Source organism: Chlorocebus sabaeus, chromosome 14 (genome assembly GCF_047675955.1).
Source record: "Chlorocebus sabaeus isolate Y175 chromosome 14, mChlSab1.0.hap1, whole genome shotgun sequence".
In the NCBI taxonomy this organism is placed as follows: Eukaryota; Metazoa; Chordata; class Mammalia; order Primates; family Cercopithecidae; genus Chlorocebus; species Chlorocebus sabaeus.
This window is the reverse complement of record NC_132917.1, coordinates 108,919,118-108,946,432: the sequence shown is the minus strand read 5'-3', so window position 1 is coordinate 108,946,432 and position 27,315 is coordinate 108,919,118. Positions and strand designations below refer to the sequence as shown.

At 39.9% G+C, this 27,315-nt stretch overlaps 1 protein-coding gene across 1 annotated transcript in view; it reads right to left on the bottom strand.

The window, feature by feature from the left end:
- Positions 1-791: 791 nt before the first annotated feature.
- Positions 792-27,315, bottom strand: part of LOC119625950 (sulfotransferase 1C4-like) — a 30,165-nt gene continuing 3,641 nt past the window's right edge. Inside the window, exons 2-7 of the mRNA XM_038004283.2 lie at positions 25,516-25,638; positions 23,433-23,530; positions 20,615-20,741; positions 16,332-16,426; positions 2,316-2,490; positions 792-1,059 (exon numbers count right to left, since the gene is read on the bottom strand). Of these exons, the coding sequence (XP_037860211.2) occupies positions 947-1,059; positions 2,316-2,490; positions 16,332-16,426; positions 20,615-20,741; positions 23,433-23,530; positions 25,516-25,638 (731 nt within the window). The 3' untranslated portion in view covers positions 792-946. The remainder of the gene's footprint in view (positions 1,060-2,315; positions 2,491-16,331; positions 16,427-20,614; positions 20,742-23,432; positions 23,531-25,515; positions 25,639-27,315) is intronic.

The following is a 27,315-nucleotide window of genomic DNA, read 5'->3' as shown; positions in this document are numbered from 1 at the left end:
CAGGGGTTGGGGGAGATGATAGAACTACGTTCTCTTTTTCCTAAATATTGCTCTGCTTCTTGCTGCCTTTGGGTTTTGTCAGTAAAGACTTACTTCATTGGGCCTTAAAGGATTTCTGGGTCTCAGGAGAGACCTCTGAAATGGGTGTCCCTAAGGTTTTTAAAAGTAAGCTATTAAGTAGGGCAAACTTGAACTCTTGAGGAAGAGGAGACATGAATGTTGACTGTGCTGAATGTGGAATATGTGCTTTGAGGCCGGAGCATGGACTGTTGAAAAATATCCAAGGCTGCATATTTTAATTTTCACTGTTGCTTTCCTGGGACTCCATGCCATACAACTTTGTTTATTCTCTTCTTTGATCCCTCTGCACCAACAGTCTAGTGTAGTGCTTACCTGGTAATAACAGCTGTGCTCATGCTGTGATCTTTTATTAGGCTGTGCCTTTCTTAGGGGTAAGAATCTTATTCTTATCATCTTTTGGTGCTGACCATTGCCTGGCATGAATAAGGTGCTCAAAATATGTCTTTTCAAATGAATGGGGCTGGAATTTTTGCTAAGTAAGATTATATTGCATAGAACTTTTGCAAGTAATGAAATAGATGTTTTAATTCAAATAAAATTAAAATACAGAAGGAGAATATATACATGGAACAGAAATGATTAAATATGTTTTATATATATTACATGTTGAGATGTTGAAATTCACCTAAACCCTAAAAATCTGTGGAGAAGGGAGAAAAACACAAAGCATAATAATTATATAATAAGTCGGATTGTGGGTAATCCAAAAAGCAGATCAGAAATTCAAGGATAAAGAATGTTCATGCCTTTGTTTAAAAACTCTTACACTGAGTCAGACAAACCATTAGTGGTATTTGGAAACAGATTTCTTTTTCACCTTGCAGAGGCTAGGGAGAGAATAAGTTTTATCCTCTCGCTGTGTTTATTAGAGTCCCATGCAAAATGACAGTGAAGTGTCAGCCATATTTTTCTCATGGTATTCATTAAATTGCTTGTTCTGAGCTTCAGTGAACTGATTTTTCCAATCGCCCACAACTCCTGTGAAGAGTAATGCAGAGCATATTCAATGATATTTTCATAAACTTTGACCATTTTGAATTTAGATAATCTCATGCCTCTCAATACTTAGATTGCTTATATAGATATTAACACATTGTCCTGCTGATATTGAAATGAGAAAAGAAGTCACAGGTATGATTACTCCATTTTATAGGTGAGGTATTTGTAAATAGCATGTTTTGTGTTTCAGTAAAACCTGAACTCTAGATCACAGGTTCCCTAATTATCTGCACTTCTCTACTGTACCAGCACTTTCTTAAACCTCAATACATCTAACATTCTATTCAAGTTAGTGAGACCTAATTTTCTTACCTTCTCTTCAGAGGTCACCAAATGACCACATTCTCAGAGTATCATATGCTCCTTCCATCTGTGCCTCTAGTTCAGGCAAAATTCTCAGTTGAACACAACTGAGAAAAAAAGCAAGCTATTTTTCTTCTATTTGCCCCATAGTATTGAATCTATTTAGGCACTTTGAGCTGTATAACATAATTTTCATATGTGCCATGTAAATTTGCTTAATTGTCTATGAGTAATACCATTATATCACTTACCAGTTGGTTTAAAAGAAAACTAGGCTAATTGATTAAATTAGAGTGGATACTTCTCCAATAAGCCTTGGATTTTTGCTTACTTTTTAAAAAAAAGGTACTAGATAATTTTTTAAAAAGTTACTAAAATAAAGAGAATGAAACAAAATTTGTCTTCACTTAAGGAACCAACCATTGGATAGTGGAGGGTGCTCAATGGGCTGGACGCTGAATCCTGGTCTGGCTAGGCTCTGACAATGATGACTCATAGTCCTACCTTGGCCATTCTGTGAGATGACACAGACTGAGTAACACTCGAAGCGCCAGCCTCTGACTCCTACGGCCAACAACATTTGCCACTGTCTCCCAGAGTATATTGAGAGGAACACTTGTTTCATGGAGATTAATAGGCTTTACTGGAGAAAGAGTTTTTGGTCACATACATTTTTGAAGCTCTGAGTTATGCAGAGTTAAATCAGTTTCCTTGCAGAAACTATAATATGCTTCAAAGGGTGTAGGGCAAGGTGTGTAGTGTCCCACACTTCTCTGATGGTGAAGCACATGCTCTCAGAATAAAGCTTTGAACAACTCACTTCAGGAAACACTGTAAACAGTGGTTTCAACTAGCTTGAACGTGAGAAGACATTGATAAATTGATATTGTTTATTCTGTTGTCAGAAGAAAGAGAAAGCAACTATACACCACCTTTTCTCAAGAATGGAGAGAGATTATGATTCATTTTAATTTCATTTATGTAGTTGGTCATGGGGTTCTTTTTCATTACATCAAATGAAGTATTATAGACAATTTTGTCTAAAATCTCTTCTTTTAGGTTCTTCCCAAGGAATTCCATTATCTTTCTAATTTCACGTTTTGGATCCTGTTGGGGAGAGTAGAAGAGAGCTCTCTAACAAAGGAAAAAATACAACAACAGCCAAACCTTAAAGAATTATGGGAATAATGGTTAAAATATTTTAAACAATGTCAGTTTATGTTTAAAAGTAATTTTGAAATGCTTTGCTTATTAACATATGCAGATCTGTAAATGTCAATTCAACAAATATGGCAATCTTAACGTGCAGTGATATGCAAACAAGTGTGTTTGTTCCTGTGCTGTAGCTGATGTTACGGGGACATGCTGAGAACGGTTTCATCTGGGAAGTTTAATATTTTACTGGGAAGTTTAATATTTTACTCACTTTCATTGTTAGCGGATAAGAAGTTATTTGGGAAAAACATCACAAGACAGCTGACAACCTTTGAGGACAAAAGACACAAACTCTTCGGAGCTCTATCACCTGAGAAACCCAAGTACTCATCCTGGAAGATGTAGGGCAAGATTATGTTGCCTTTCTACTGCTGCAGCTGGTGGTCTCTTGAAAGGTCTACCTCCTGGCTGGAGGCCATGCAGCTCAAGTTATTATAGCAACTCATAACAGAACAACCCTGCTCCAAAGAAGGAGAAAAAACAACAGCTAATTCCATTGCCCACATCACCCTGGCTAACCAGAGGTCTTGAGTCTGTCCATGTGACAACTTCATTGCTAGCATAACCAGCATTCAAGAAAACCAGTGCACTAAACAAAACTATGAACAAGGACTCCCACAGAGTTCATTTCACTCCCTTGCCACCTCCATCAGAATAGGTGCTGGTATCCATGGCTGAGACACCTGAAGATGGATGACATCACAGGACTCTCTGCAGACACTCCCCAGTGTCAGCCCATAGCCTGGTAGCTCTACTCGGTGGTTAGGCCCAGAAGGGCAATAGCAATCACTGCAGTATGGCTCTCAGAAAGCCCTAATCTTAGAGGAAAGCAGGGAGAGCACCACATCAAGGAGCTACCCTGTGGGACAAAAGAATCTGAACAACAGTCCTTGGATTCCAGATCTTTCCACTGAAAGAGTCTACCCAAATGAGAAGGAACCAGAAAAGTATTTCTGGTAGTATGACAAAACAAGGTTCTGTAACACCCCTAAAAGATCACACTAGCTCTCCAGCAATGAATTCAAACCAAGAAGAAATCTCTGAATTACCAGAAAAAGAATTCAGAAAGTTGATTATTAAGCTACTCAAGAAGATACCAGAGAAAGATAAAAACCAATTTAAAGATATTCACAAAATTAGAGGATATGAATGAAAAAGTCTCCAGAGAAATAGATATCATAGGGAAAAGACAATCAGAACTTCTGGAAATGAAAGACACACTTAGAGAAATGGAAAATACACTGGCAAATTTCAACAATAGAATTGAACAAGTAGAAAAAAGTAGTTCAGAACTTGAAGGCAAGGCTTTTGAATTAGCCCCATTCAACAGAGACAAAAAAGAACCAAAAAATGAACAAAGCCTTCAAGAAATTTGGGATTATGTTAAACAAAAATTAGAATAATTGGTGTTCCTGAAGAAGAGAAATCTAACAGTTTGGGAAAGTTATTTAAGAGAATAATCGAGAAAAATTTCCCTGGTCTTGCTAGAGATCTGGACATCCAAATACAAGAAGCTCAAAGAATACCCAGGAAATTCATCGTAAAAAAGATCTTCACCCAGGTACATAGTCATCAGGTTATCTAAAGTCCAGACAAAGTAACATTTTTTTTTTTTTTTTTGATACGGTGTTTTGCTCTTGTCACTCAGGCTAGAGTGCAATGAATCGCATGATCTTGGGTCATCGTAACCTCCACCTCCCAGGTTCAAGCGATTCTCCTTCCTGCCTCAGCCTTCCAAGTAGCTGGGATTACAGGCATGCACCACCACGCCCCACTACTTTTGCATTTTTAGTAGAGTTGGGGTTTCTCCATGTTGGTCAGGCTGGTCTTGAACTCCCAACCTCAGGTGATCCACCCGCCTTGGCCTCCCAAAGTGCTGGGATTACAGGCATGAGCCACCATGCCCGGCTAGAATCTTAAGAGCTGTGAATCAAAAACATCAGTTAACCTATATAGAAAAACTTATTGGATTAATGCAGATTTCTCAGCAGAAACCTTGCAAGCCAGAAGGGATTGGGGTCCTACCTTTAGCCTCCTTAAACAGTATAATTAACAGCCAAGAACTTTGTATCTAACAAAACTAGCTTTGTAATGAAGGAGAGATAAACTCTTTTTCAGACAAACAAATGCTCAGGGAATTCAGCGCTTGCAGAGCGCTGGCAAGTTCTGCAAGACATGCCAAAAGGAGTTCTAAATCTTGAAACAAAACCTTAAAATACACCAAAATAGAACCTCCTTAAGCCATAAACCTCACAGGACCTATAAAACAATAACAGAATGAAAAAAACACAAAGTATTCAGGCAACAACTAGCATCATGAATAGAACGGCACCTCAAATCTCATTACAGACATTGAATGTAAATGACCTACAGGCTCCACTTAAAAGATACAGAATGGCCGAATGGATAAAAAGCCACCAACCACATATCTCCTGTCTTCAAGAGACTCACCTAACACATAAAGACTCACATAAACTTAAGGTAAGGAAGTGGAGAAAGATAATCCATGAAAATGGAAACCAAAAGTGAGCAGGAGTAGCTATTCTTATATTGGACAAAACAGACTTTAAAGCAACAACAGTTAAAAAAGACAAAAGAGAAGATGGTAAAATAGGAATAGCTCTGGTCTACAGTTCCCAGTGAGATTGATGCAGAAGATGCGTCCATTTCCAACTGAGGTACCTGGTTCATCTCATGGGGACTGGTTGGACAGTGGGTGCAGCTCACGGTGAACTGAAGCAGGGCAGGGTGTCACCTCTTCCAGGAAATACAAGGGGTCAGGGGATTTCCGTTTCCTAGCCATGGGAAGCCATGAGTGACTGTACCTGGAGGAGCGGTACACTCCTGCCCAAATACTGCACTTTTCCCACTGTCTTTGCCACCGGCAGACCAGGAGATCCCCTCCTGTGCCTGGCCTGGCAGCTCCCACACTCATGGAGCCGTGTTTACTGCTAGTGCAGCAGTCTGAGATTGACCTGGGATGTGGTAGCTTGGTAGGGGGAGGGGCATCCATCATTGCTGAGGCTTGAGTAGGCAATTCCATGCTCACAGTGTAAATAAAGTGCCAGGGAAGCTCAAACTGGGTGGAGCCCACCACAGCTCAGCAAGGCCTAATACCTCTCTAGATTCCACCTCTGGGGGTAGGGCATATCTGAACAAAAGGCAGCGGACAGCTTCTCCAGACTTAAACATCCCTGTCTAACAGCTCTGAAGGAGAAGTGATTGTCCCAGCATGATGTTCAAGCTCCAATAATGGACAGACTGCCTCCTCAAGTGGGTCCCTGAGTCCCATGTAGCCTGACTGGGAGAAACCTCCCAGTAGGGGCCGACAGACACCTTATACAGGCAGGTGCCCCTCTTGGATGAAGATTCCAGAAGAAGGATCAGGCAGCAATATTTGCTGTCCTTCAGCCTCCACTAGTGATACCTAGGCAAACAGGGTCTGGAGTGGACCTCCAGCAAACTTCAACAGACCTGCAGCTGAGGGGCCTGTTAGAAAATTCCAAAAACCAGAAGGCCTCTTCTCTTCCAAAGTATTACAGCTCCTCACTAGCAAGGGAAGAAAACTGGACAGAGAATGAGTTTGATGAGTTGACAGAAGTAGGCTTCAGAAGGTGGGCAATAACGAACTTCTCCAAGCTAAAGGAGCATGTTTTAACCCCTTGCAAGGAAGCTAAAAACCTTGAAAAAAGGTTAGATGAATGGCTAACTAGAATAAACAGTGCAGAAAAGAGCTTAAATGACCTGACAGAGCTGAAAACCACAGTACAAGAACTTGGTGAAGCATACACAAGCTTCAGTAGCCAATTTGATCAAATGGAAGAAAGGATATCAGTGATTGAAGATCAAATGGAATAAAGTGAGAAGACAAAATTAGAGAAAAAAGAGTGAAAAGAAACAAACAAAGCCTCCAAGAAATATGGGACTATGTGAAAAGACCAAGTCTATGTTTGCTTGGTGTACCTGAAAGTGACCGGGAGAATGGAACCAAGTTAGAAAACACTCTTCAGGATATTATCCAAGAGAACTTCCCCAGTGAAGGAGAAATAAAATCCTTTACAGACAAGGAAATGCTGAGAGATTTTGTCACCACTAGGCTAGCCTTACAAGAGCTCCTGAAGCAAGCACTAAACATGGATAGGAACAACCGGTACCAGCCACTGAAAAAACATGCCAAATTATAAAGACCATTTATGCTATGAAGAAACTGCATCAATTAACAGGCAAAATAATCAGCTAGCATCATAATGACAGCATCAAATTCACACATAAAAGTATGAACCTTAAATGTAAATGGGCTAAATGCCCCAGTTAAAAGACATAGACTGGCAAATTGGATAAAGAGTCAAGACTCATTGGTGTGCTGTATTCAGGAGACCCATCTCATGTGCAAAGACACACATAGGCTCAAAATAAAGGGATGGAGGAATATTTACCAAGCAAATAGAAAGCAAAAAAAATGCAGGGCGTTGCAATCCTGGTCTCCGATAAAACAGACTTTAAGCCATCAAAGATCAAAAGAGACAAAGAAGGTCATTACATAATGGTAAATGGATCAATTCAACAAGAAGAGCTAACTATCCTAAACATATATGCACCCAATACAGGAGCACCCAGATTCATAAAGCAGGTTCTTATAGACCTACAAAGAGACTTAGACTCCCACACAACAATAATGGGAGACTTTAACACCCCACTGTCAATATTGGACAGATCAACGAGACAGAAAATTAACAAGGATATCCAGGACTTGAACGCAGCTCTGGACCAAGCAGACTTAAGGGACATCTACAGAACTCTCCACCCCAAATCAGCAGAATATACATTCTTCTCAGCTTCACATCACACTTATTCTAAAATTGAGCACATAATTGGAAGTAAAACATTCCTCAGCAAATGTAAAAGAACAGAAATCACAACAAACTGTCTCTTAGACCACAGTGCAATCAAATTAGAACTCAGGATTAAGAAACTCACTCAAAACTGCACAACTACATGGAAACTGAACAACCTGCTCCTGAATGACTACTGGGTAAATAACAAAATAAAGGCAAAAATAAAGATGTTCTTTGAAACCAATGAGAACAAAAACACAACGTACCAGAATCTCGGACACATTTAAAGCAGTGTGTAGAGGGAAATTTATAGTAGACTAAATGCCCATAAGATAAAGCAGGAGAGATATAAATTCAACACCCTAATATTACAATTAAAAGAACTAGAGAAGCAAGAGCAAACAAATTCAAAAGCTAACAGAAGACAAGAAATAACTAAGATCAGAGCAGAACTGAAGGAGATAGAGGCACAAAAAACCCTTCAAAAAAATCAATGAATCCAGGAGCTGGTTTTTTGAAAAGATCAACAAAATAGAAAGACCAATTGCAAGAGTAATAAAGAAGAAAAGAGAGAAGAATCAAATAGACACAATAAAAAATGATAAAGGGGATATCACCACCAATCCCACAGAAATACAAACTACCATCAGAGAATACTATAAACACCACTATGCAAATAAACTAGAAAATCTAGAAGAAATAGACAAATTCCTGGATACATACACCCTTCCAAGACTAAACCGGGAAGAAGGTGAATCTCTGAATAGACCAATAACAGGTTCTGAAATTGAGGCAATAATTAATAGTCTACCAACCAAAAAAAGTCCAGGACCAGATGGATTCACTGCTGAATTCTACCAGAGGTACAAAGAGGAGCTGGCACTATTCCTTCTGAAACTATTTGACCAATGGGAAAAGAGGGAATCCTCCCTAACTCATTTTATGAGACCATTATCATCCTGATACCAAAGCCTGGCAGAGACACAACAAAAGAAGAGAATTTTAGGCCAATATCCCTGATGAACATTGATGCAAAAATCCTCAATAAAATAATTGCAAACCAAATCCAGCAGCACATCAAAAAGCTTATCCACCATGATCAACTCGGCTTCATCCCTGGGATGCAAGGCTGCTTCCACATACGCAAATCAATAAATGTAATCCATCACATAAACAGAACCAATGACAAAAACCACATGATTATCTCAGTAGATGCAGAAAAAGCCTTTGACAAAATTTAATAGCCTTTCGTGCTAAAAACTCTCAATAAACTAGGTATTGATGGAATGTATCTCAACATAATAAGAGCTATTTATGACAGACTCACGGCCAATATCATACTGAATGGGCAAAAACTGGAAGCATTCCCTTTGAAAACTGGCACAAGACAAGGATGCCCTCTCTCACCACTCCTATTCAACATAGTATTGGAAGTTCTGCCCAGGGCAATCAGGCAAGAGAAAGCAATAAATGGCATTCAAATAGGAAGAAAGGAAGTTAAACTGTCTCTGTTTGCAGATGACATGATTGTATATTTAGAAAACTCCATCATCTCAGCCCCAAATCTCTTCAGGCTGATAGGCAACTTCAGCAAAGTCTCAGGATACAAAATCAATGTGCAAAAATCACAAGCATTCCTATACACCAATAACAGACAGAGAGCGAAATCATGATTGAACTCCCATTCATAATTGCTTCAAAGAGAATAAAATACCTAGGAATACAACTTACAAGGGATGTGAAGGACCTCTTCAAGGAGAACTACAAACCACTGCTCAATGAAATAAAAGAGGACACAAACAAATGGAAGAACATTCCATGCTGATGGATAGGAAGAACCAATCTCGTGAAAATGGCCTTACTGCCCAAAGTAATTTATAGATTCAATCCTATCCCCATCAAACCCTTCACAAGAAGAACTAAGGTGGAGGCATCACGCTACCTGACTTCAAACTTTACTACAAGGCTACAGTAACCAATACATCACGGTACTGGTACCAAAATAGATATATAGACCAATGGAACCTAATGGAGGGCTCAGAAATAACATCACACATCTACCACCATCTGATCTTTGACAAACTTGACACACACAAGCAATGGGGAAAAGATTCCCTATTTAATAAATGCTGTTGGGAAAACTGGCTAGCCATATGCAGAAAACTGGAACTAGACCCCTTCCTTACACCTTATACAAAAATCAACTCAAGATGGATCAAAGACTTAAACATAAGACCTAGGACCATAAAAATCCTAGAAGAAAACCAGGCTAATACCATTCAGGATATAGGCATGGACAAAGCCTTCATATCTAAAACACCAAAAGCAATGACAACAAAAACCAAAATTGGCACATGGGATCTAATTAAACTAAAGAGCTTCTGCACAGCAAAAGAAACTATCATCAGAGTGAGCAGGAAACCTACAGAATGGGAGAAAATTTTTGCAATCTATTGATCTGACAAAGGGCTAATATCCAGAATCTACAAAGAACTTAAAAAAATTTATAAGAAAAAAGCAAACAACCCCATCAAAAAATGGGCAAAGGATATGAACAGACACTTCTCAAAAGAAGGCATTTAGGCAGGCAACAAACATATGAAAAAGTGCTCATCATCACTGGTCAGTAGAGAAATGCAAATCAAAACCGCAATGAGATACCATCTTGTGCTAGTTAGAATGGCCATCATTACAAAGTCAGGAACCAACAGATGCTGGAGAGGTTGTGGAAAAACAGGAACACTTTTACACTGTTGGTGGAAGTGTAAATTAGTTCAACTACTGTGGAAGACAGTGTGGCGATTCCTCAAGGATCTAGAACTAGCAATCACATTACTGGGAATATACCCAAAGGATTGTAAATCATTCTATGATAAATACACATGCATACATGTGTTTATTGTGGCAGTATTCCAATAACAAAGACGGAACCAACCCAAATGTCCATCAGTGATATAATGGATTAAGAAAATGTGGCACATATACACCATGGAATCCTATGCAGCCATAAAAAAGAATGAGTTCATGTCCTTTGCAGGGACATGGATAAAGCTGGAAACCATCATTCACAGCAAACTATCACAAGATAAAAAAAAAAACACTGCATGTTCTCACTCATAAGTGGGAGTTGAACAATGAGAACATATGAGACACAGGGAGGGGATCATCACACACCAGGGCCTGTGGGTGTGGGGGACTGGGGAGGGATAACATCAGGAGAAATACCTAATGTAGGTGATGGGTTGATGGGTGCAGCAAACCACCATGGCACATGTATTTCTATGTAACAAAACTGCATGTTCTGCATATGTAACCCAGAAGTTAAAGTATGATAATAATAAAAAAAGACAAAAGGGGCAGTATACAATCATAAAAGGACTAGCCAAATAGGAAAATATCACAAACCTAAATATATATGCACCTAACACTGGAGCTCCCAATTTTATAAAACAATCACTACTGGACCTGAGAAATGAGATAAATGGCAACACAATAGTAGTGGGGGACTTCAATACTCCACTGACAGCACTAGACAGGTCATCAAGAGAGAAAATCAACAAACAAACAATGGATTTAAACTATATCCTAGAACAAATGGACTTAACAGACATTTACAGGACATTCTATGCGACAACTGCAGAATATAAATTCTTTTTATCAGCACATGGAACATTCTCCAAGACAGACCTTGTAATAGGCCACAAAATAAGCCTCAATAAATTTAAGAAAACTGAAATCATATCAATCTCTCAGACCATAGTGGAATAAAACTGGAAAATAACTTCAAAAGGAATCTGCAAAGCTATACGAATACATGGAAATTAAATTCTCTTTTCTTGAATGATCCTTGGGTCAACAATGAAATCAAGATGGAAAATAAAAAATTATTTGAATAAAATGATAATGGTGACACGACCAACCAAAACCTCTGGGATACAGCAAAGTGGAGCTAAGAGGAAAGTTCATAGTATTAAATGCCTACATCAAAAAGTCTGAAAGAGCACAAATAGAAAATGTAAACTCACACCTCAAGGAACTAGAGAAAACAGAACAAACCAAATCCAAACCCAGGAGAAGAAAAGAAATGACCAAGATCAGGTTAGCACTAAATGAAATTAAAACAAAAAAGATAAATGAAACAAAAAGCTCATTCTTTGAAAAGATAAAATCAATAGACCATTAGTGAGATTAATCAAGAAAAGAGAGAAGATCAAAATAAGCTCAATTAGAAAATGGGAGATATTACAACCAATATCACAAAAATACAAAAGATCATTTAAGAACACCTTTAAGCACACAAACTAGCAAACCTAGAAGAGATGGATAAGTTCCTGGAAGTATATAACTCTCCTAGATTAAACCAGGAAGAAATAGAAACTCTGAGCAGACCAATAGCAAGTAGTGACATTGAAACAGTATAAAAAAATTGCCAACAAAAAGTCCAGGAACAGATGAATTAAGAGCTGAATTCCATGAGACATTCAAAGAAGAATTGGCACCAATATTATTGAAACTATTCGAAAGACAGAGAAAGAGGCAGTCCTCCCTAAATGATTCTGTGAAGCCAGTATTATCCTAATATAAAAACCAGGAAAGGACATAACAAAAAAAATTACAGACCAATATTCCTGGTGAACATAGATGCAAAAATATTCAACAAAATACTAGCTAACTAAATCCCACAGCATATCAAAAAGATAATACACCATGATCAAGTGGGGTTCATACCAGGGAGGCAGAGCTGGTTTAGCACATGCAAGTGAATAAATGTGATACACCACATAAACAGAAGTAAAAACAAAAATCATACGATCATCTCAATAGATGCAGGAAAAGCCTTTGACAAAATCCAGTACCCCTTTATGATCAAAACCCTCAGCAAACTCGGCATTGAAGGGACATGCCTTAAGATAGTAAAAGCCATCTAGGACAAGCCCACAGCGAACATTATACTGAATAGGGGAAAGATGAAAGTATTTTTCCTGAGAACTGGAAGAAGATAAGGTTGCCCACTTTACCACTTCTATTCAACATAGTACTGGAAGTCGTAGCCAGACAAGAGAAAGAAATAAAGGGCATCCACATTGGTAAAGAGGAAGTCAAAATGTTGCTGTTTTCCAGGAACATGACTGCATACCTAGAAAACCCTAAAGACTCATCCAAAAAGCTCCTAGATCTGACGAATGAATTCAGTAAAGTTTCAGAATACAAAATCAATGTACACAAATGAGTAGCACTGCTATACACCAACAGTGACCAAGCTGAGAATCAAATCAAGAACTCAACCCCCTTTACAATAGCTGCAAAAAATAAAACACTTAGTAATATGCCTAATCAAAGAGGTGAAATATCTCTACAAGGAAAACTACAAAAAACTTCTGAAAGAAATCATAGATGACACAAACAAATAGAAGCACACCCCATGCTGATGGATGGGTAGGATCAATATTGTGAAAATGACCATACTGCCAAAAGCAATCTATAAATTCAATGCAATTCCCATCAAAATATCTTTTTTTTTTTTTTTTTTTTTTTTTTTTTTTTTTCGAGACAGAGTCTCGCTCTTGTCTAGGCTGGAGTGCAATGGCATGATCTTGGCTCACCGCAACCTCCACCTCCCGGGTTCAAGTGATTCTCTTGCCTCAGCCTCTCGAGTAGCTGGGATTACAGGTATGTGCCACCATGGCCAGCTAATTTTGTATTTTTAGTAGAGATGGGGTTTCACCATGTTGACCAGGTTGGTCTTGAACTCCTGACCCACCTCGGCCTCCCAAAGTGTTGGGATTATAGGCATGAGTGTCTACGCCCAACTGTCATTATTTTATACAGAACTAGAAAAAACAATTGTAAAACTTATACGGAACAAAAAAGGAGCTTGCATAGACAAAGCAAGCCTAAGCAAAAAGAACATATCTGGAGGCATCACATTACCCAACTTTAAACTATACTGCAAAGCTATAGTTACCAAAACAGCATGGTACTTGTATAAAAACAGGCACATAGACCAATGGAACAGAATAGAAAACTCAGAAATAAAGTGAAATACTCACAGCCAACTGGCCTTTGACAAGGCAAACAAAAACATAAAGTGGGGAAAAGACATCCGATTCAACAAATGATGCTGGGATAATTGGCAAGCCACATATAGAAGAATGAAACTGGATTCTCATTTTTAACCTTATACAAAAATCGACTCAAGATGGATCAAAGACTTAAATCTAAGACCTGAAACCATAAAAATTCTAGAAGATAACACTGGAAAATCTCTTCTAGACATTGGCCTAGGCAAAGAGTTTATGGCCAAGACACCCCAGAAGCAAACACAACAAAAACAAAGATAAATAGATGGGAATTAATTAAACTAAAAAGCTTCTGCACAGCAAAAGAAATAATCAGCAGAGTTAACAGACAACCCTCAGTGTGGGAGAAAATATTAACAAACTATGCATCTGATACAGGAGTAATATCCAGAATTTATAAGGAACTCAAATCAACAAGAAGAAACAAACCCATCAAAAAGTGGTCTAAGGACATGAATAGACAATTCTCAAAATAAGATATACACATGGCCAACCAACATATGAAAATGCACATCAGTAATTATCAGGGAAATGCAAATCAAAATCACAATGTGATACCACCTTATTCCTGCAAGAATGACCATGATTAAAAAATTAAAAAATGATAGATGTTGGCATGGATATGGTACAAAGGAAATAGTTTTACACTGCTGGTGTGAATGTAAACTAGTGCAACCACTATGGAAGACAGTATGGGGAGTCCTTAAAGAACTAAAAGTAGAGCTACCAGTTGATTCAGCAAACTAGTAAAACTCTACTGGATATCTACCCAGAGGAAATGAAGTCATTATATGAAAAAGACACTTGCACATGCATGTTTATAACAGCACAATTTGCAACTGCAAAAATATGGAAAATCCTAAATGCTTATCAACCAATGAGTGGATAAATGTGATGTATATATCATGGAATACTACTCAGCTATAAACAGGAATGAAGTAATGGTATTCACAGCAACCTGGATGCAGTTGGAGACCATTATTCCTTTTTATTTATTTATTTATATTTTGAGACGGAGTCTCACTCTGTTGCCCAGGCTGGAGTGCAGTGGCGCGATTTTGGCTCGCTTTAAGTTCCACCTTTCGGGCTTCACACCATCCTCCCGCCTCAGCTTCCTGAGTAGCTGGGACTACAGGCGCCTATCACCACGCCTGGCTAATTTTTTGTATTTTTCATAGAGACGAGGTTTCACAGTGCTAGCCAGGATGGTCTCAATCTCCTGTCATCGTGATCTGCGTGCCTCAGCCTCTGAAAGTGCTGGGATTACAGGCGTGAGCCACCGTGCCCGGCCTGGAGACCATTAAAAGTAACTCAGGAATGAAAAATCAAACATGGTGTGTTCTCACTTATAAGAGGGAGCTAAACTATGAGGATGCAAAGGCATAAGAATGATATAAAGGACTATGGGGACTTGGGCAGAAGGGTGGGAGGAGGTGAGGGATAGAAGATTACACATTGGGTGCAGTGTACCCTGCTTGGGTGATGGGTGCACCAAAATCTCAGAAATCACACATAGAGAACTTATCCATGTAACTGAACACATGTGTTTCCCCAAAACTATTGAAATAATAATAGTAATAAGTAAATAAAAAAAGAAGGTACTTGGGAGAAGAGGTGGGTATCTTTCAAAATAAGCAAGCTGTATTTCCTCCTTCTGATTGGAGAAACAAAAATATATGGCATCCTCACTGCTCTGGCATGGCACAAAAGCAGCATGGTGCCGTTTTGTCTCTGTTGCTGCTTTTGATGTCTCCTGACTCTACATCTGAGCTTATTCCTGACTGTGGGCCTCCTGGGAAGACCTCTTGGCAGATAGAGCTCACAAAAGCCCTTACTCTCTGAGATAAGTTCCCACCTCAACCAGAAGTGAAGAGGAGGGGTTCAGTTTGGTGTGAGAGTCACCTGGTTTGGAGATCTCCAGGCTTGCCTTGCAGGCCTCCTCTCTCCTCACTAGCAGTTCTATCACATGTCTGTCCTTCTTGCCTAGCTTGCCCAGCCCGTGCTGCTCCTTTGCTCCCTGGCACAGACACAGGGCTGAGGGAGGTGAGGGCTGTGCTAGCACCTACAAAGCTGTATAGAGCAAGGACAAACAGAAAGAGGAACTTTGACACTACCTGAATAGATAGAAGGAAAGAAAGAAGCCAGGATTCTGTCTACCCAGAGAAGAAAGAGGAAATAGAAGCCATGGTCAGTGAAGGACACAAGTTGGTTATTGAATCCAGTCCTAAATCAAGGCTTGGAGACAAGTCAGGAACACTGTGCCATAACTATTTATTTTACATAGAAACTTATGAGATAGATTTGAATCAGGAATTGCACATGCAAAATATGTTGCTGATGAGGATCTTTTGTTTCAAATGACAAAATTTTAGTATTTTAAGAAAGCATCCAAATCAAATCAGCTATATTCTTCCTCACTAGTTCTTTCCTGTTAGGGTTCTTAATTCTTTTCCTCAGAAGTCAGAGCAAGTTATGGTGGGAGGTAGAGATTTTGGAAGGAGGAATCTAGAGACCTAGAGAGGAAGAAAACTGGCTCAAAAAGGACACGTCTTCTATGCTTTTGGATGAGGTAGGAATCGACTCTAGAGTGCAGTGAGACTGCAGGAGGAAGCAGGCTGCCTGCTATGGAAAACCATATATAAGGTATTTTGTTTGGAATTTGGTATGCTACATGGCAAGGTGGTTGGAGAAGTTGGAGTTGACATGCAAAATATTTTGCATAGATAAACTTTCAAGTATGACTTGCCTTCTCTTCTACCATGGAGCTCTAACTCTGAGACAAAATACTGTGAAATTAAAATTCAAATATTATTCTTACTTTCATCATATCTTCATAGAAAAGATAAAGAATGGGGTGACTGTCTTTCTTCTTCCACCAGCCTTTCACATGGTCGAACCAGGACCCCCATACCACTGAAAGAAAGACACATACATATTTGGGCCATGGGAAGCTGAGAGTAGAAAAACCCAGGGAAAAAAATTAAGCTGTTTCCATAAGATACAAATGGAAGATGTGATCAGGAGAACTTACTTATCACACTTCCTGCCTCTGTTTCAGCACAACTTTTCTTCCTTTTGGAAGCTGGCAAGATTACTCTCTTAGTCTCCAGAACCTCTTAGGCTTGAATCTTAGCTTTGACCCTTAGAGCTGCATGACCCTGGGCAAGTTACTTAACCTTTCGGAGCCTGTGCTTTTTAAAAACAATCTTCTGAAGGGAGGTTAGTAATAGTAACTATCTTGTAGGGTAATGTTTGTTTAAATGTATTCTGTAACATCTACTGTGTGCTCAGCACTGTCCTAGGTATTAGAGACAGAGCAGCGCACACAAGATAGGCAGAAAGCCCTGCTTTTGGAAGTACATTTTATGGGGGAGACAAAAGAGATAGATGTGAAATATGCAGAATGCTAGAACACAGTGTGTGCTTAGCAATACAAATAACCCAAATAACAAAACAAATAACCAGGGAAGGAGAGGGAAAACGTTGAGAGTGCATAGGAGGCTGACAGTTAGGTAGGCTGGTCAGAAGAAGGGATTATTGAGCACAACCCTGAAAAAAGAGAATGGAGGAGCCCTGCTGGGCAGAGGTTACAGCCAGGGGAGGCACTGGGTAGGAGGTTCTGGGTGTGCCTGGGGAACCAGGACAGAGTGAGTGAGGCCAGGGGAGTGGGGAGAGATGCAAGAAGTGTGAGGCCTGGCCCTGTGGGCCTGTGCGATGCCCTGAGTACTCTGACTTTACTCTGAGTGAGATGGGATGCCAGTCGTGGGCTTCCGATAGAGGAGTTGCATGGTCTGACTTCCCTTTTAGTAGAATCTCTCTGGTTTCTTTGTTGAGAGTAGAGTGTAGGTTGGCAAGGGCAAAAGTAGGGGCAGAGGCTGTTTCGTTCATCCAGGGAAAATCTGATGATACTTTGGACCAAACTAAGTCCAGAATCTGAGCATTCCTCGCACTTCCGGAAGTGTGCAATCTAATCACACTTAGCGTTGACAGATTTTCTCGTGAGGTTTTTCTTTCGGGGGCTGGATGGGGTATATGAAAAACAAAGAAGCTCAAGATAAGATCAAGATTTTAGGCCTGAGTAATTTAAGGGAGAGAGTCACAATTAACAAGAAGGAGAGGCTGAAGGAAAAGCAGGTTCTGGTAGGAGAGGCAGGAGTTAAGATTTGGACACATGAAGTCTAAGATGCCCTGTGCACATCCCGGTGGAGACGCTGGTAAGGCAGCTGGGTCTCTGCACCTGGAGCCCATGGCCAAGGCCAGGACTAGTGCAAATCTTGGAGTCATCAGCAGACAGGTGACATCTGAAACCACAAAGTGAGTGATATTGAGCAAGGAATGATGTAGGTAGAAGAGAGAAAGGAGCCAACTGTAGACATCTGGGAGATAAAGAGAAACCAGCAAAGGAGACTGAGAAGGAACAGAGACGTAGGAGGAATGTCAGGGGAGGGTGGGGTCCTGGGAGCCAATAAGAAATCTTTTCAAGGAAGAGAGAGTATGACCAATTGTGTTAGATAATGTTGATGGATTAAATGAGACGAGGACAGAGTATTGATCATTGGATTTAGTGATGTGGAAGTCATGGTGACCCTGGCAGGACAGGTTTGGTGGTGTTGGGAGAGAAACTGAGGATAACAGTGTCAGCCAGTGCTACAGGGTGTTTGCAGTAAATGGAGGGAAAGATGGGGGAGGTAACTGGGATTGGGGAGGTAGGGTCAACAGAGTGGTTTTTAAATGTTATTTTAAGGTGGGAGAAATAATAGTATGGGCCAATGCTAAGACATATAAAAGCATTAGTCTGGTAGTGCCTAGGACAAAGTATAATAGTAAGTGTCTGACACATAGTAGCTACTCAACAAAAGTCATTTGAAAATTTAAGTAAAAAATTTGGTAATATTTTCCCCTTTCTTCTATTATATTATCCCTTCTGCCAAAATTTGCCTTTCTTATGTTTCATTCACACAGTGTAAAGATTAGGTAGGATGTGTCTAAAAGTCTCTTTGATACTAGGATGTCTAAGAGCACTTCGGTCCCACTCCCAGTGATAGCTTCCAATCATTAGGGAGTATCTGTTCAACCCATTTCTCTCTTCTGGCATGCAATGTAGTCATAGGGTGACCAGACATTCTCTTCTGTATAGGGCTGTGTCAGTTTAATTACTGAGAATCCTATGCTGCAGGAACCTGCTTAGATCAGGACAAGCTGTATGGGTAGATGACCGAGACCTAGGGCCAGTCTATCTGCACTTTGGCAGAAAGCACTTGTGCTACTCCAGCTGGGTGAAATACCTCAGCATGGTAGTCCCCCTCATAAATAGAGGGAGCTGCTACTGTTCTACTTCTTATTCTTGATTCCTTCTACCCATGTTCCATGCTATTGGCCCTGAAGATGCTTCTTCAGGAGTTTCTCTCTCTCTCTCTCTCTCTCTCTCTGTGTGTGTGTGTGTGTGTGTGTGTGTGTGTGTAGAGGAGTAGCCCTAAGGCTGTGTTTGATGTCAGTGCTTCTCTTCTCTGGTGTGCAACTTGCCTGATGCAGGGCAAGGAGTTGGAACTATCCTCTCAGCTCTCTGATTTAGGAACAGTCATCTACATCAGCCCAGTCCTGGCCCCGCACAAGCCCAATGTCTCAACTTGTCAATGAGGTCACTTTCTTAGGGATCACTCTTTGTCCAAAGACATTCTGACATCATTGTTAGAACACCTACAAGGAAATTTACTGGAGACATTCAACAAGTGAAACTACCTTGGGGTACAATGGATCATTTTCAAAGTATATCTCATAAGGAGAAGACTATAATAATAATAATAATAATAATAATAATAATAATAATAATTTTTGTCATTTAAGATTATGAAAGTCAAATGGCAATCAAAGTTATCATATTTTCCTGCATTACTGGTGGTTTGTTACTAATGGAAAGGACTACTTTATTACATTTATTTATAATTATTTTAGAGAAAAAAATATAGGTGACAAGGCAGTTTTTTCTCCATAGGACTATATAAATAATTAGCAAAGGTGTTTCAGTTATAAATTTTGAACTTGAATAATAAAAAGTGGTTTGGTGCAAATATTTAGGTTTTAATCCTGCAAAGCTGTCAATTCAACTTCATGGTGCAAACCAGTTTGATGTTACATTTATATTGTACTTCCCCAAAAGTATAACCTTGTAAAGCTTCCTTAAATTACCATTTTTGAAAACGTTTGAGAAATATTTTAATTATGAAAGTATTCAAATATATGCAAGAGTAGAGGAAATAGTGTAATGAATTTCCATGAAAGAATGAAATGAATTTCCAGCTTCAATAATCTCATCACCTTTTCATACTCTTTAGGCTTCTTTAGGAGAACAGTTGATGTATTAAAAGATATAGCAGCATTTGAGACTTAGAAAAACATCAAGAAACTTGTGAAGACTCAGTTTTGACACTAGAAGCATGATTGAAAGATCATACATTTTTGCACATGACAGTTTGTGAGCCTGCAGTGTCAGGGGCCACCACTGCACCACCAATTCAAATGATGGTTGTGATTGGAAAACTTGCATGCACACTAAACCTTTTCTTTCTTTCCAGTTGAACATGTAGGCAATTGGACATGGTTACCAGCCAGTCAAGACTTCAACTGCCAAGCATACAGGGTTTGAGCTTAACTAAACCTGCCTATGTTCAAATTCTAGCCACTGCTCTCGCTAACAGGGTAATCATAGGCAAGTTACTCAAACTCACTGAGCCTCAGTTTCATCACCTACAAATGATGAATATTCTTACCAAGCTTATGAGGTTGTTCTAAAGATTAAACAAGTTAAGGCATGTAAAACATTTAACATAGGCTTAGAGTTGGGACCTTCTCTTATAGCTGGCTTGCCTGTAATACTGGTTTGACTTCCTTCAGAGGATATATTGCAATTGGAAGCAAATCCACTGACCACAGACTACAGCCCAGGGCTATGCCACATCTCAGGATGTGGCCTCTAGTCCTTCCCTCCAAGAAAATCTGAGCCCCTTCTATGGATGAATTTTATTTCCCAAGAAGGAGAATTTGATGGGGAAAACTTATCCTCTGCAGATATAGGTGAAGGCTGGTTTCATGCACTTGGCTCACCGTTGCCTGCCAGGAATGTTTCGAAGTACTCATCCCAGCTTCCCGGGTCAGGGAGTGCTTTGTTCATCCTTTGAAAATGGTAGTAGGACACCAGATTATCCTTGGGATTTCTGGCCACATAGATTATCTAAAGTGATGAGAAGAAACAAAATAAACGATAGGACAAGTTAGAAATTGGGCATTCAGTGTGCAGAGCATATGTGTTCTGGTAACCATGTCCTAAAGGTCATAAATGCATCTTTGTTCTCTTCCACTCATCATCCAGCAGCCAGAATGATCTTATAAAAATGCAAATCAGATGATGTTGCTTCCTTGTGTAAAACTTCTCAATTTCTGTACATTGTTCTTATGATTAAGTTCAAAGTTCTCAACTTGGTGGTCAGGGTCTGTGTAATCTCACCCTCTGATTCCCTTTGCTCATTCTTCCCCAGTCACACTTACCTTCCCTTCTTCTGTGGTAGTGCTGATTTCGTGGTTGTCCTATAATATTTCTGGTTGTCCTTCTTTAGTGTGTCCTGCTCTGCCATTTTGCTCTTAAATCAGAGTGTCTTAAAATGATGACCTTCAAGAGGTCTGTCTCTCTCTCTAAAAGTGTATGCAAAATTTTTTTATAGATGTGCACTTTGTCAGGAGTGGAGTCACAACTTTCTGTAGATTCTCGATGGAGTTTATGATCACTAAAAGTTTGAAATCTTTAATTGTTGGCCTTCTTTAGTGCTCTGCCTAGGGCCTACTTTTATTTTCACTATATTTATTTTTTCTGTTTTTTTTTTTGTTATCTGTTTCTATTGTGATAAATTTCATATGTTTATGACTCACAAATTTGTTTCTAGTACATGTCTGTCTCCTGAGCTAGAGACTCATGTATCTGTATCCCTACCTGAATGTTCTGCATGCGTTTTAGACTCGATGGGTTCAAAATTCAATCCATCTTCACACAAACTAACTGCTTCTCTTTTATGATCTCTTTCCATTAATGGTACCACCATCAACAGTTACAATGACAAAATGATATGAGATGCTTCTTTTTCCATGTCTTCTATAGCCAGTCCTTGAGAGATCTTCTGTTGTTGTTGTTACATTTGGAATTCATTTTCTCACTGCCTCTGCCTTAACCCAAGCCTTTTAAATTCTTTTCCTGGACTATTGCCACCATCTCCTCACTGATATCCTGTTTTCAGTCTTGCCCCAGTTCTGTTCACCCCTCCACACCACCACATCCCCCAGGGGAGCTTTCTAAAATGTAAATGGGATCATGTCACTTCCTTGTTCACTTCACATTCTTCAGTGGGATCCAAGTAGCCTACAGGTTAAGTCCAAACATCTTAGCAGGCAAGGCTGGGCAACAGGGCATCTCTGGCTCCTTTCCAACTCTCATGCCTCTTTTCTGGCTTTGGACCTATTTTCTTAAGTCTTGGCTTCTGCTCTTTCAGTAACATGGAATGTCCTTGCCTCTCTTATCTCTTAACAAATTTATGTCTGTTCCTCATGCCCTGACTCCTCTGTCACTTTTGTTGACCCTCCTTGTCAAGAAGTTTTGTACTCCCCACTTACTGCTCCCATGACAGCTTTCCTGGTTCTTAATCTCTCATTGATAAGGGTGGGCTCAATATATACCCACTTTGAGAAGAGAGGACCAACATCTACTAAGCTCAGTTCTGAGCCTCTAAGCCTCTTAATAATGCGATAAGGTGGAGGTACCTGAGCATGCTTTTGGTACTTGCTAGATTGCTGTTCTAGTTATTCTTATTTTACTGACACTCCTAGCCCAGGCCTGGCTCTATCTGTGCTAACAATATATTTCCATTTGCTTTCAGTCATTCAGCCACCCCTGCCCCCAGACTCCAGATCTACATAGGAAGATCCACTAGGGTCAGTAAGGTAGAGTGAGTAAGACCCTGGATGTGCTCTGGAGAACCAGAGACAGTAAAGGTGTGGATCTTGACAAGCTGTCAGAGGGAACAGAACGCCACATGGAAAGGGAAGGTGGGGACTGCTTTGGCTTAGTGCCAAGGCCATTTATAGACCCTCCCTCTAGAGGGAGGCAATAAATGGTCTCTTGGTGCTCTGAAAGAGTTAAAAATATTCCTTAGTGACCAATTTAAGACATACATGAAAATGCATCTGCACCCCTGTAGGCTTCAATATGGAAGATAAATTTGATGTTTACAAAAATTTGACTTTCATCAGGTCTCAGAATGACGAGGGTTTGCAGCTTGTAGGCACTTTTGGATGTTTGCAAGAGACAGTTGAGCTACAAATGAGATAAAGTGAGAGGACAGTAGTGCATGTAGTTTTTAAGATTCCTTCAGTGCCACTTTCTGATCATTTAAATACTCATTACCTTAAGACTGGTGGGAGGCCAACTACATAGAAGCTTTGGAAGACTTCTGTGGTTATAGGAGGCACAGAGTAGGTGGTGTAGAGTAACAGAAAGAGCATGGGCTGTCGGGTAATGAAGAGGTGGATTTGCAGCCCATCTCTTCCACCTTCCATGTGTTTGTCATTGGACAAGTTATGAAACACCTCTGAGCTACAATGTGCTCAGATACCTCCACCTTATAGCATTATTAAGGGGCTAAGATGCTAAGAAATGAGCCTAGTATATGTTTATCCTCTCCCTCTTCTTGATATAGGTGTATGCTAAGCACATCCTTATCAATGAGAGATTAAGAACATAGAAGATGATAGTAGGTTCTATAATCTGCTCCTGGCAGACACACTGTAGGGATGGCTGGGCAATGGTTATGACACAATAAACTGCTCCCTATGTTCTCATGAGGAAAATTTGTCTCTGAATACTTTGCTTTAAGCTTACCTTACAGTTTTCCTCCCAGAAGGATGGAGGCAGTAGTTGTACAGGAAGATGGGTTTTCAGGGTCCTTGGAGAAGGCATTGCATTAGCCTGGTCAATCCCTGCAAAAATTTTCCTGGCTTATTCTTTAATTTAAAAAAAAGTTTTAATTTTTATGTAATTGATCTTATCAGTTTTTTCGTAATGACTTCTGGGTTTTGTGCCATGTTATGCCTTCTTCACTCCTAAATGATAAGAAACCATTTCTCCCTATTTTTTTTTTAGTACTTAGAACTTTGTATGTCCTTTTGTACCTCTGATTCTTTGCTACATTGGCCTTCATTTGGTATATTATTCACTGTCAAGTGTCCTCTCCATTTCTCATCCCATTAGCCTTTAGAAATTACCACAGTTCCACTTGGCAACAGGGGATTGTTGGCACCAATGCAAACGAGGACAATGAGACCACATTGGCGGAATTCTGGTTACATGGTGATCATCCAGGTGACCTAGAATGTGCTTACTTTATATTTTTTAATTACCATGAAAATAAAATCATAATTAAGAAATTGTTGTAGAGGTCTTGAGGACTCTCAAAAATATGTCCACAGATGGCCTCTAGGGTAAAACCAAGATCACTTAGTATGGACTAGAACACTTTTCAAAACCTGTTCCCTATTATATTTAACCCTCATTTTGGTGATTTTTCTCAAGCACACTGGTATGACACCAAATGAACGGTTTGGGAAACCTGGCACATGTTCATCTAGTTCCCCCCACCCTACCTCTCCTCCCACAAAAAGGGAATGAGAGAGAAGACAATGAGCAAGATTTGGTTTTAGGCCATTAGTTTGTTCATTTATTTCCCAAGATGAGGTCACAAGTCAGTTGTTCAGATGGAACTAGAATTGATTTCTGTAGAAAAAGTCTAATTAAAGATGACCAGGTATCAATGCTGGTCCAACATGGACTATTTAATTCCACTCTATCCCTCAGATACCTATACCTGGAGTCCACATAGGAGACACACACACATTCACGCACACTGCATAGCTTAGTGGTTGAGAGCATGGACTTAGGAAACAGAATTCCTGGGTCCAAATCTTGGGTCTACTACCTGTTAATTGTGGACCTTGAGCAATCATAATCCCTCTGTATCTCAATTTCTTCACATATAACCTGGCAGCTACCTCACAAGTTGTGAAGAATAGTGAGTTAATATGCAAAAAGTTTTTAGAATAATGTCAGCCATTTACATACCCATCAATGATAGACTGGATAAAGAAATGTGGCACATATACACCATGGAATACAAAAAGGATGAGTTTATGTCCTTTGCAGGGACAGGGATGAAGCTAGAAGCCATCATTCTCATCAAACTAACGCAAGAACAGAAAACAAAACACTGCATGTTCTCATAAGTGGGAGTTGAACAATGAGAACACATTGACATATGGAGGGGAACATCACACACTGGGGCCTGTCAGTGGGTGGGGGGGCTAGGGAAGGGATAGCATTAGGAGAAATACCTAATGTAGATGATGGGTTGATGGGTGCAGCAAATCACCATGGCACGTGTATACCTATGTAACAAACCTGCACGTTCTGCACATGTACCCCAGAACTTAAAGTATATATATATAAAAAAATAATAATGCTTGGCACCTGATGTGTACTATGAAAGTCTTAGCTATGACTATGACACTTATTATTTTTTCATGGGATGTGCATGGTGCATCCCAAATTTGAATCTGTGGTTCTTGGTGCCAGACGTCTTTGGCACTGACATGGGGGTGCCACATGAGCAAGCAGGGACTCTGTTGGGTGAGAACTGTGTAGCTAATGCTTGGCACTTGTAACTGGTTAAACACTTTGTTTAACAGACAGTTTATACCTCTCTATTGTTAAGTGTTGAAGCAAAATACGTTAGGTGAAAGGATCTATCTAGATTTGCACATGCACAAGAAAAGTTATTTTTCATCCAGTACTTAGAATTAGGGATTAATGGGAGTTTTTCCCCACCAGAATATGTTCGACTTTCAGACTGTTTACTCTTGAATTGTTCATCTTTATACGAAGACTGTGAGTTTGTAAACAGAAGACTTACCACAGTGTGTCATTCGTATCCATTCCAGGAAAGGGTGTCGAAGTTGAATGGAAGTGCGCCTGCTTTTCTCAATGTCTCCATCATTTTGTATCAGATCTACAATTTCCTGTGTCCAAGTGGTTCCTGAAAGAAAGTAGAATAGAGATCTGAGGAACTGATTATTGATTTTCTGCAACTTAGAATTTAGAAACATGCTATAAAAAATTAATTTGCCTGTTAATACCTCACTTATGTTGCCTATGACATTGATTTAAAACCAACTATTAAGGTTATCTTTTCCTCACCAGAAAGGTTAAGGGCAGAAATGTGACTTCTTTATTTTCGTACTCCAATGATGTACTTAAAAAATCTGAATATGCATTGGTATTTCTATAAAATGATAATACAAATAACTATTGTATGTAACAACAGGGATTATTTAAAATATTTCCATTTGAAGAAAATCACAGAAGTTCCCAAACCCTAACTTTTACCATTAAAAGCTCTGGCTGCTAATAAGTAGTCTAGTTTCTCTTCCTTTGATTACTTTTAAAAAAATTTTTTTAAATTTTTTTTAGAACCAATGAACTGACACAATGTCGATAATACGAAAAGGAAGGAAAAGTAAGAATTTTAAATAATTCACAAACTGAAAAAATGAGATTGAATGAATTCCTCTTTCAAAAAAAAAAAAAAGAAAAGTTAAACAGTGGCTTCTACAAGAAAGGTGAACTCCTTATAAATGAAAAAATGACCTTTGCTGCATTTGAGGGTAAAATTTGTTTTTCTTCACGGTCTTGTCTGCGATCTCCTTCCTGATTCTGGGCTTCCTTGGACTAGGCCCTGGCCAGACAGTGTCTGTCCTCAGAAAGTGCATCCTTGTTTGGCTTCTGGGACCCTTGGCTGACCTGGTCCTGTTTTTCTGGGGGAAGCATGGATTTGATGTTTGTGGGGCTGTGGAGTTAAATGGACTCGACTCCTGTATATGATGTATGAGTCGGGTGGTTTCGGATGAATTACATAAACCTGATGCACATTAATGATTCTCACGTGGTTTCGTGAGTTGGAAGAGAAAATAGGCAGAATCCAGCTTGTCACAGGCACTAAAGAAGTAGTAGGTGTCTTCATGTTTCGATGGTGTTGGTGTATATCCTGAGGGCCAGAGTTGGAATAGATGGGACCACCGTGCTTGGGGAAGCCCTGGGGAAGAAGGTGCCATTCTCCTTGTGGCTCCCCCATGCCAGTTTTCTGTGATCCTGGTCTCCTTTCCCTAGTACTCTGATGGAGGTACCTGGGTGCAGTGCCATGGTTCTGGCTCCTCCTCTAGACTGTGCCCTTGTGCCAGCTGCTCAGCTCCTGGTCAGTTCCTACTCTGCACTAAAACTAATTTCTCTTTCTGCCCTTCTGGCGTCAGCACTGGCTTCGTCTTCAAACCTTGTTGTCTCCTGATGATGTGCTGTCATAATTCTGAATCCAGGCTACTTTGACAGTTCCAGAGAGCCCTTCTCCACATAGGCTAGCTCTGCTTTTCCCCTCAACTCTGAGCATGGAATTTGGGCCTTGCTTGCCAGCAACCTCTCAGAGGAAGTCATGGGTGCCTCTACCTCCAGACTCCACCTTTGTACTTGACTTTGCTGTCGTAGATGCTGTGAGCATCTCAGGAAACCTGGGCTCCCTCAGTGGCCCCTGACCCTATTCCTGTTTGGTTGGTCCACACTATGCAAGGGCTTCTGTCAGACCTCCTTGCCTCACATTCCAGACTTGCTCCCAACCCAGACCGCAGACAGGGCACCTTGCATCATGACTCGTACTCACCAGTAA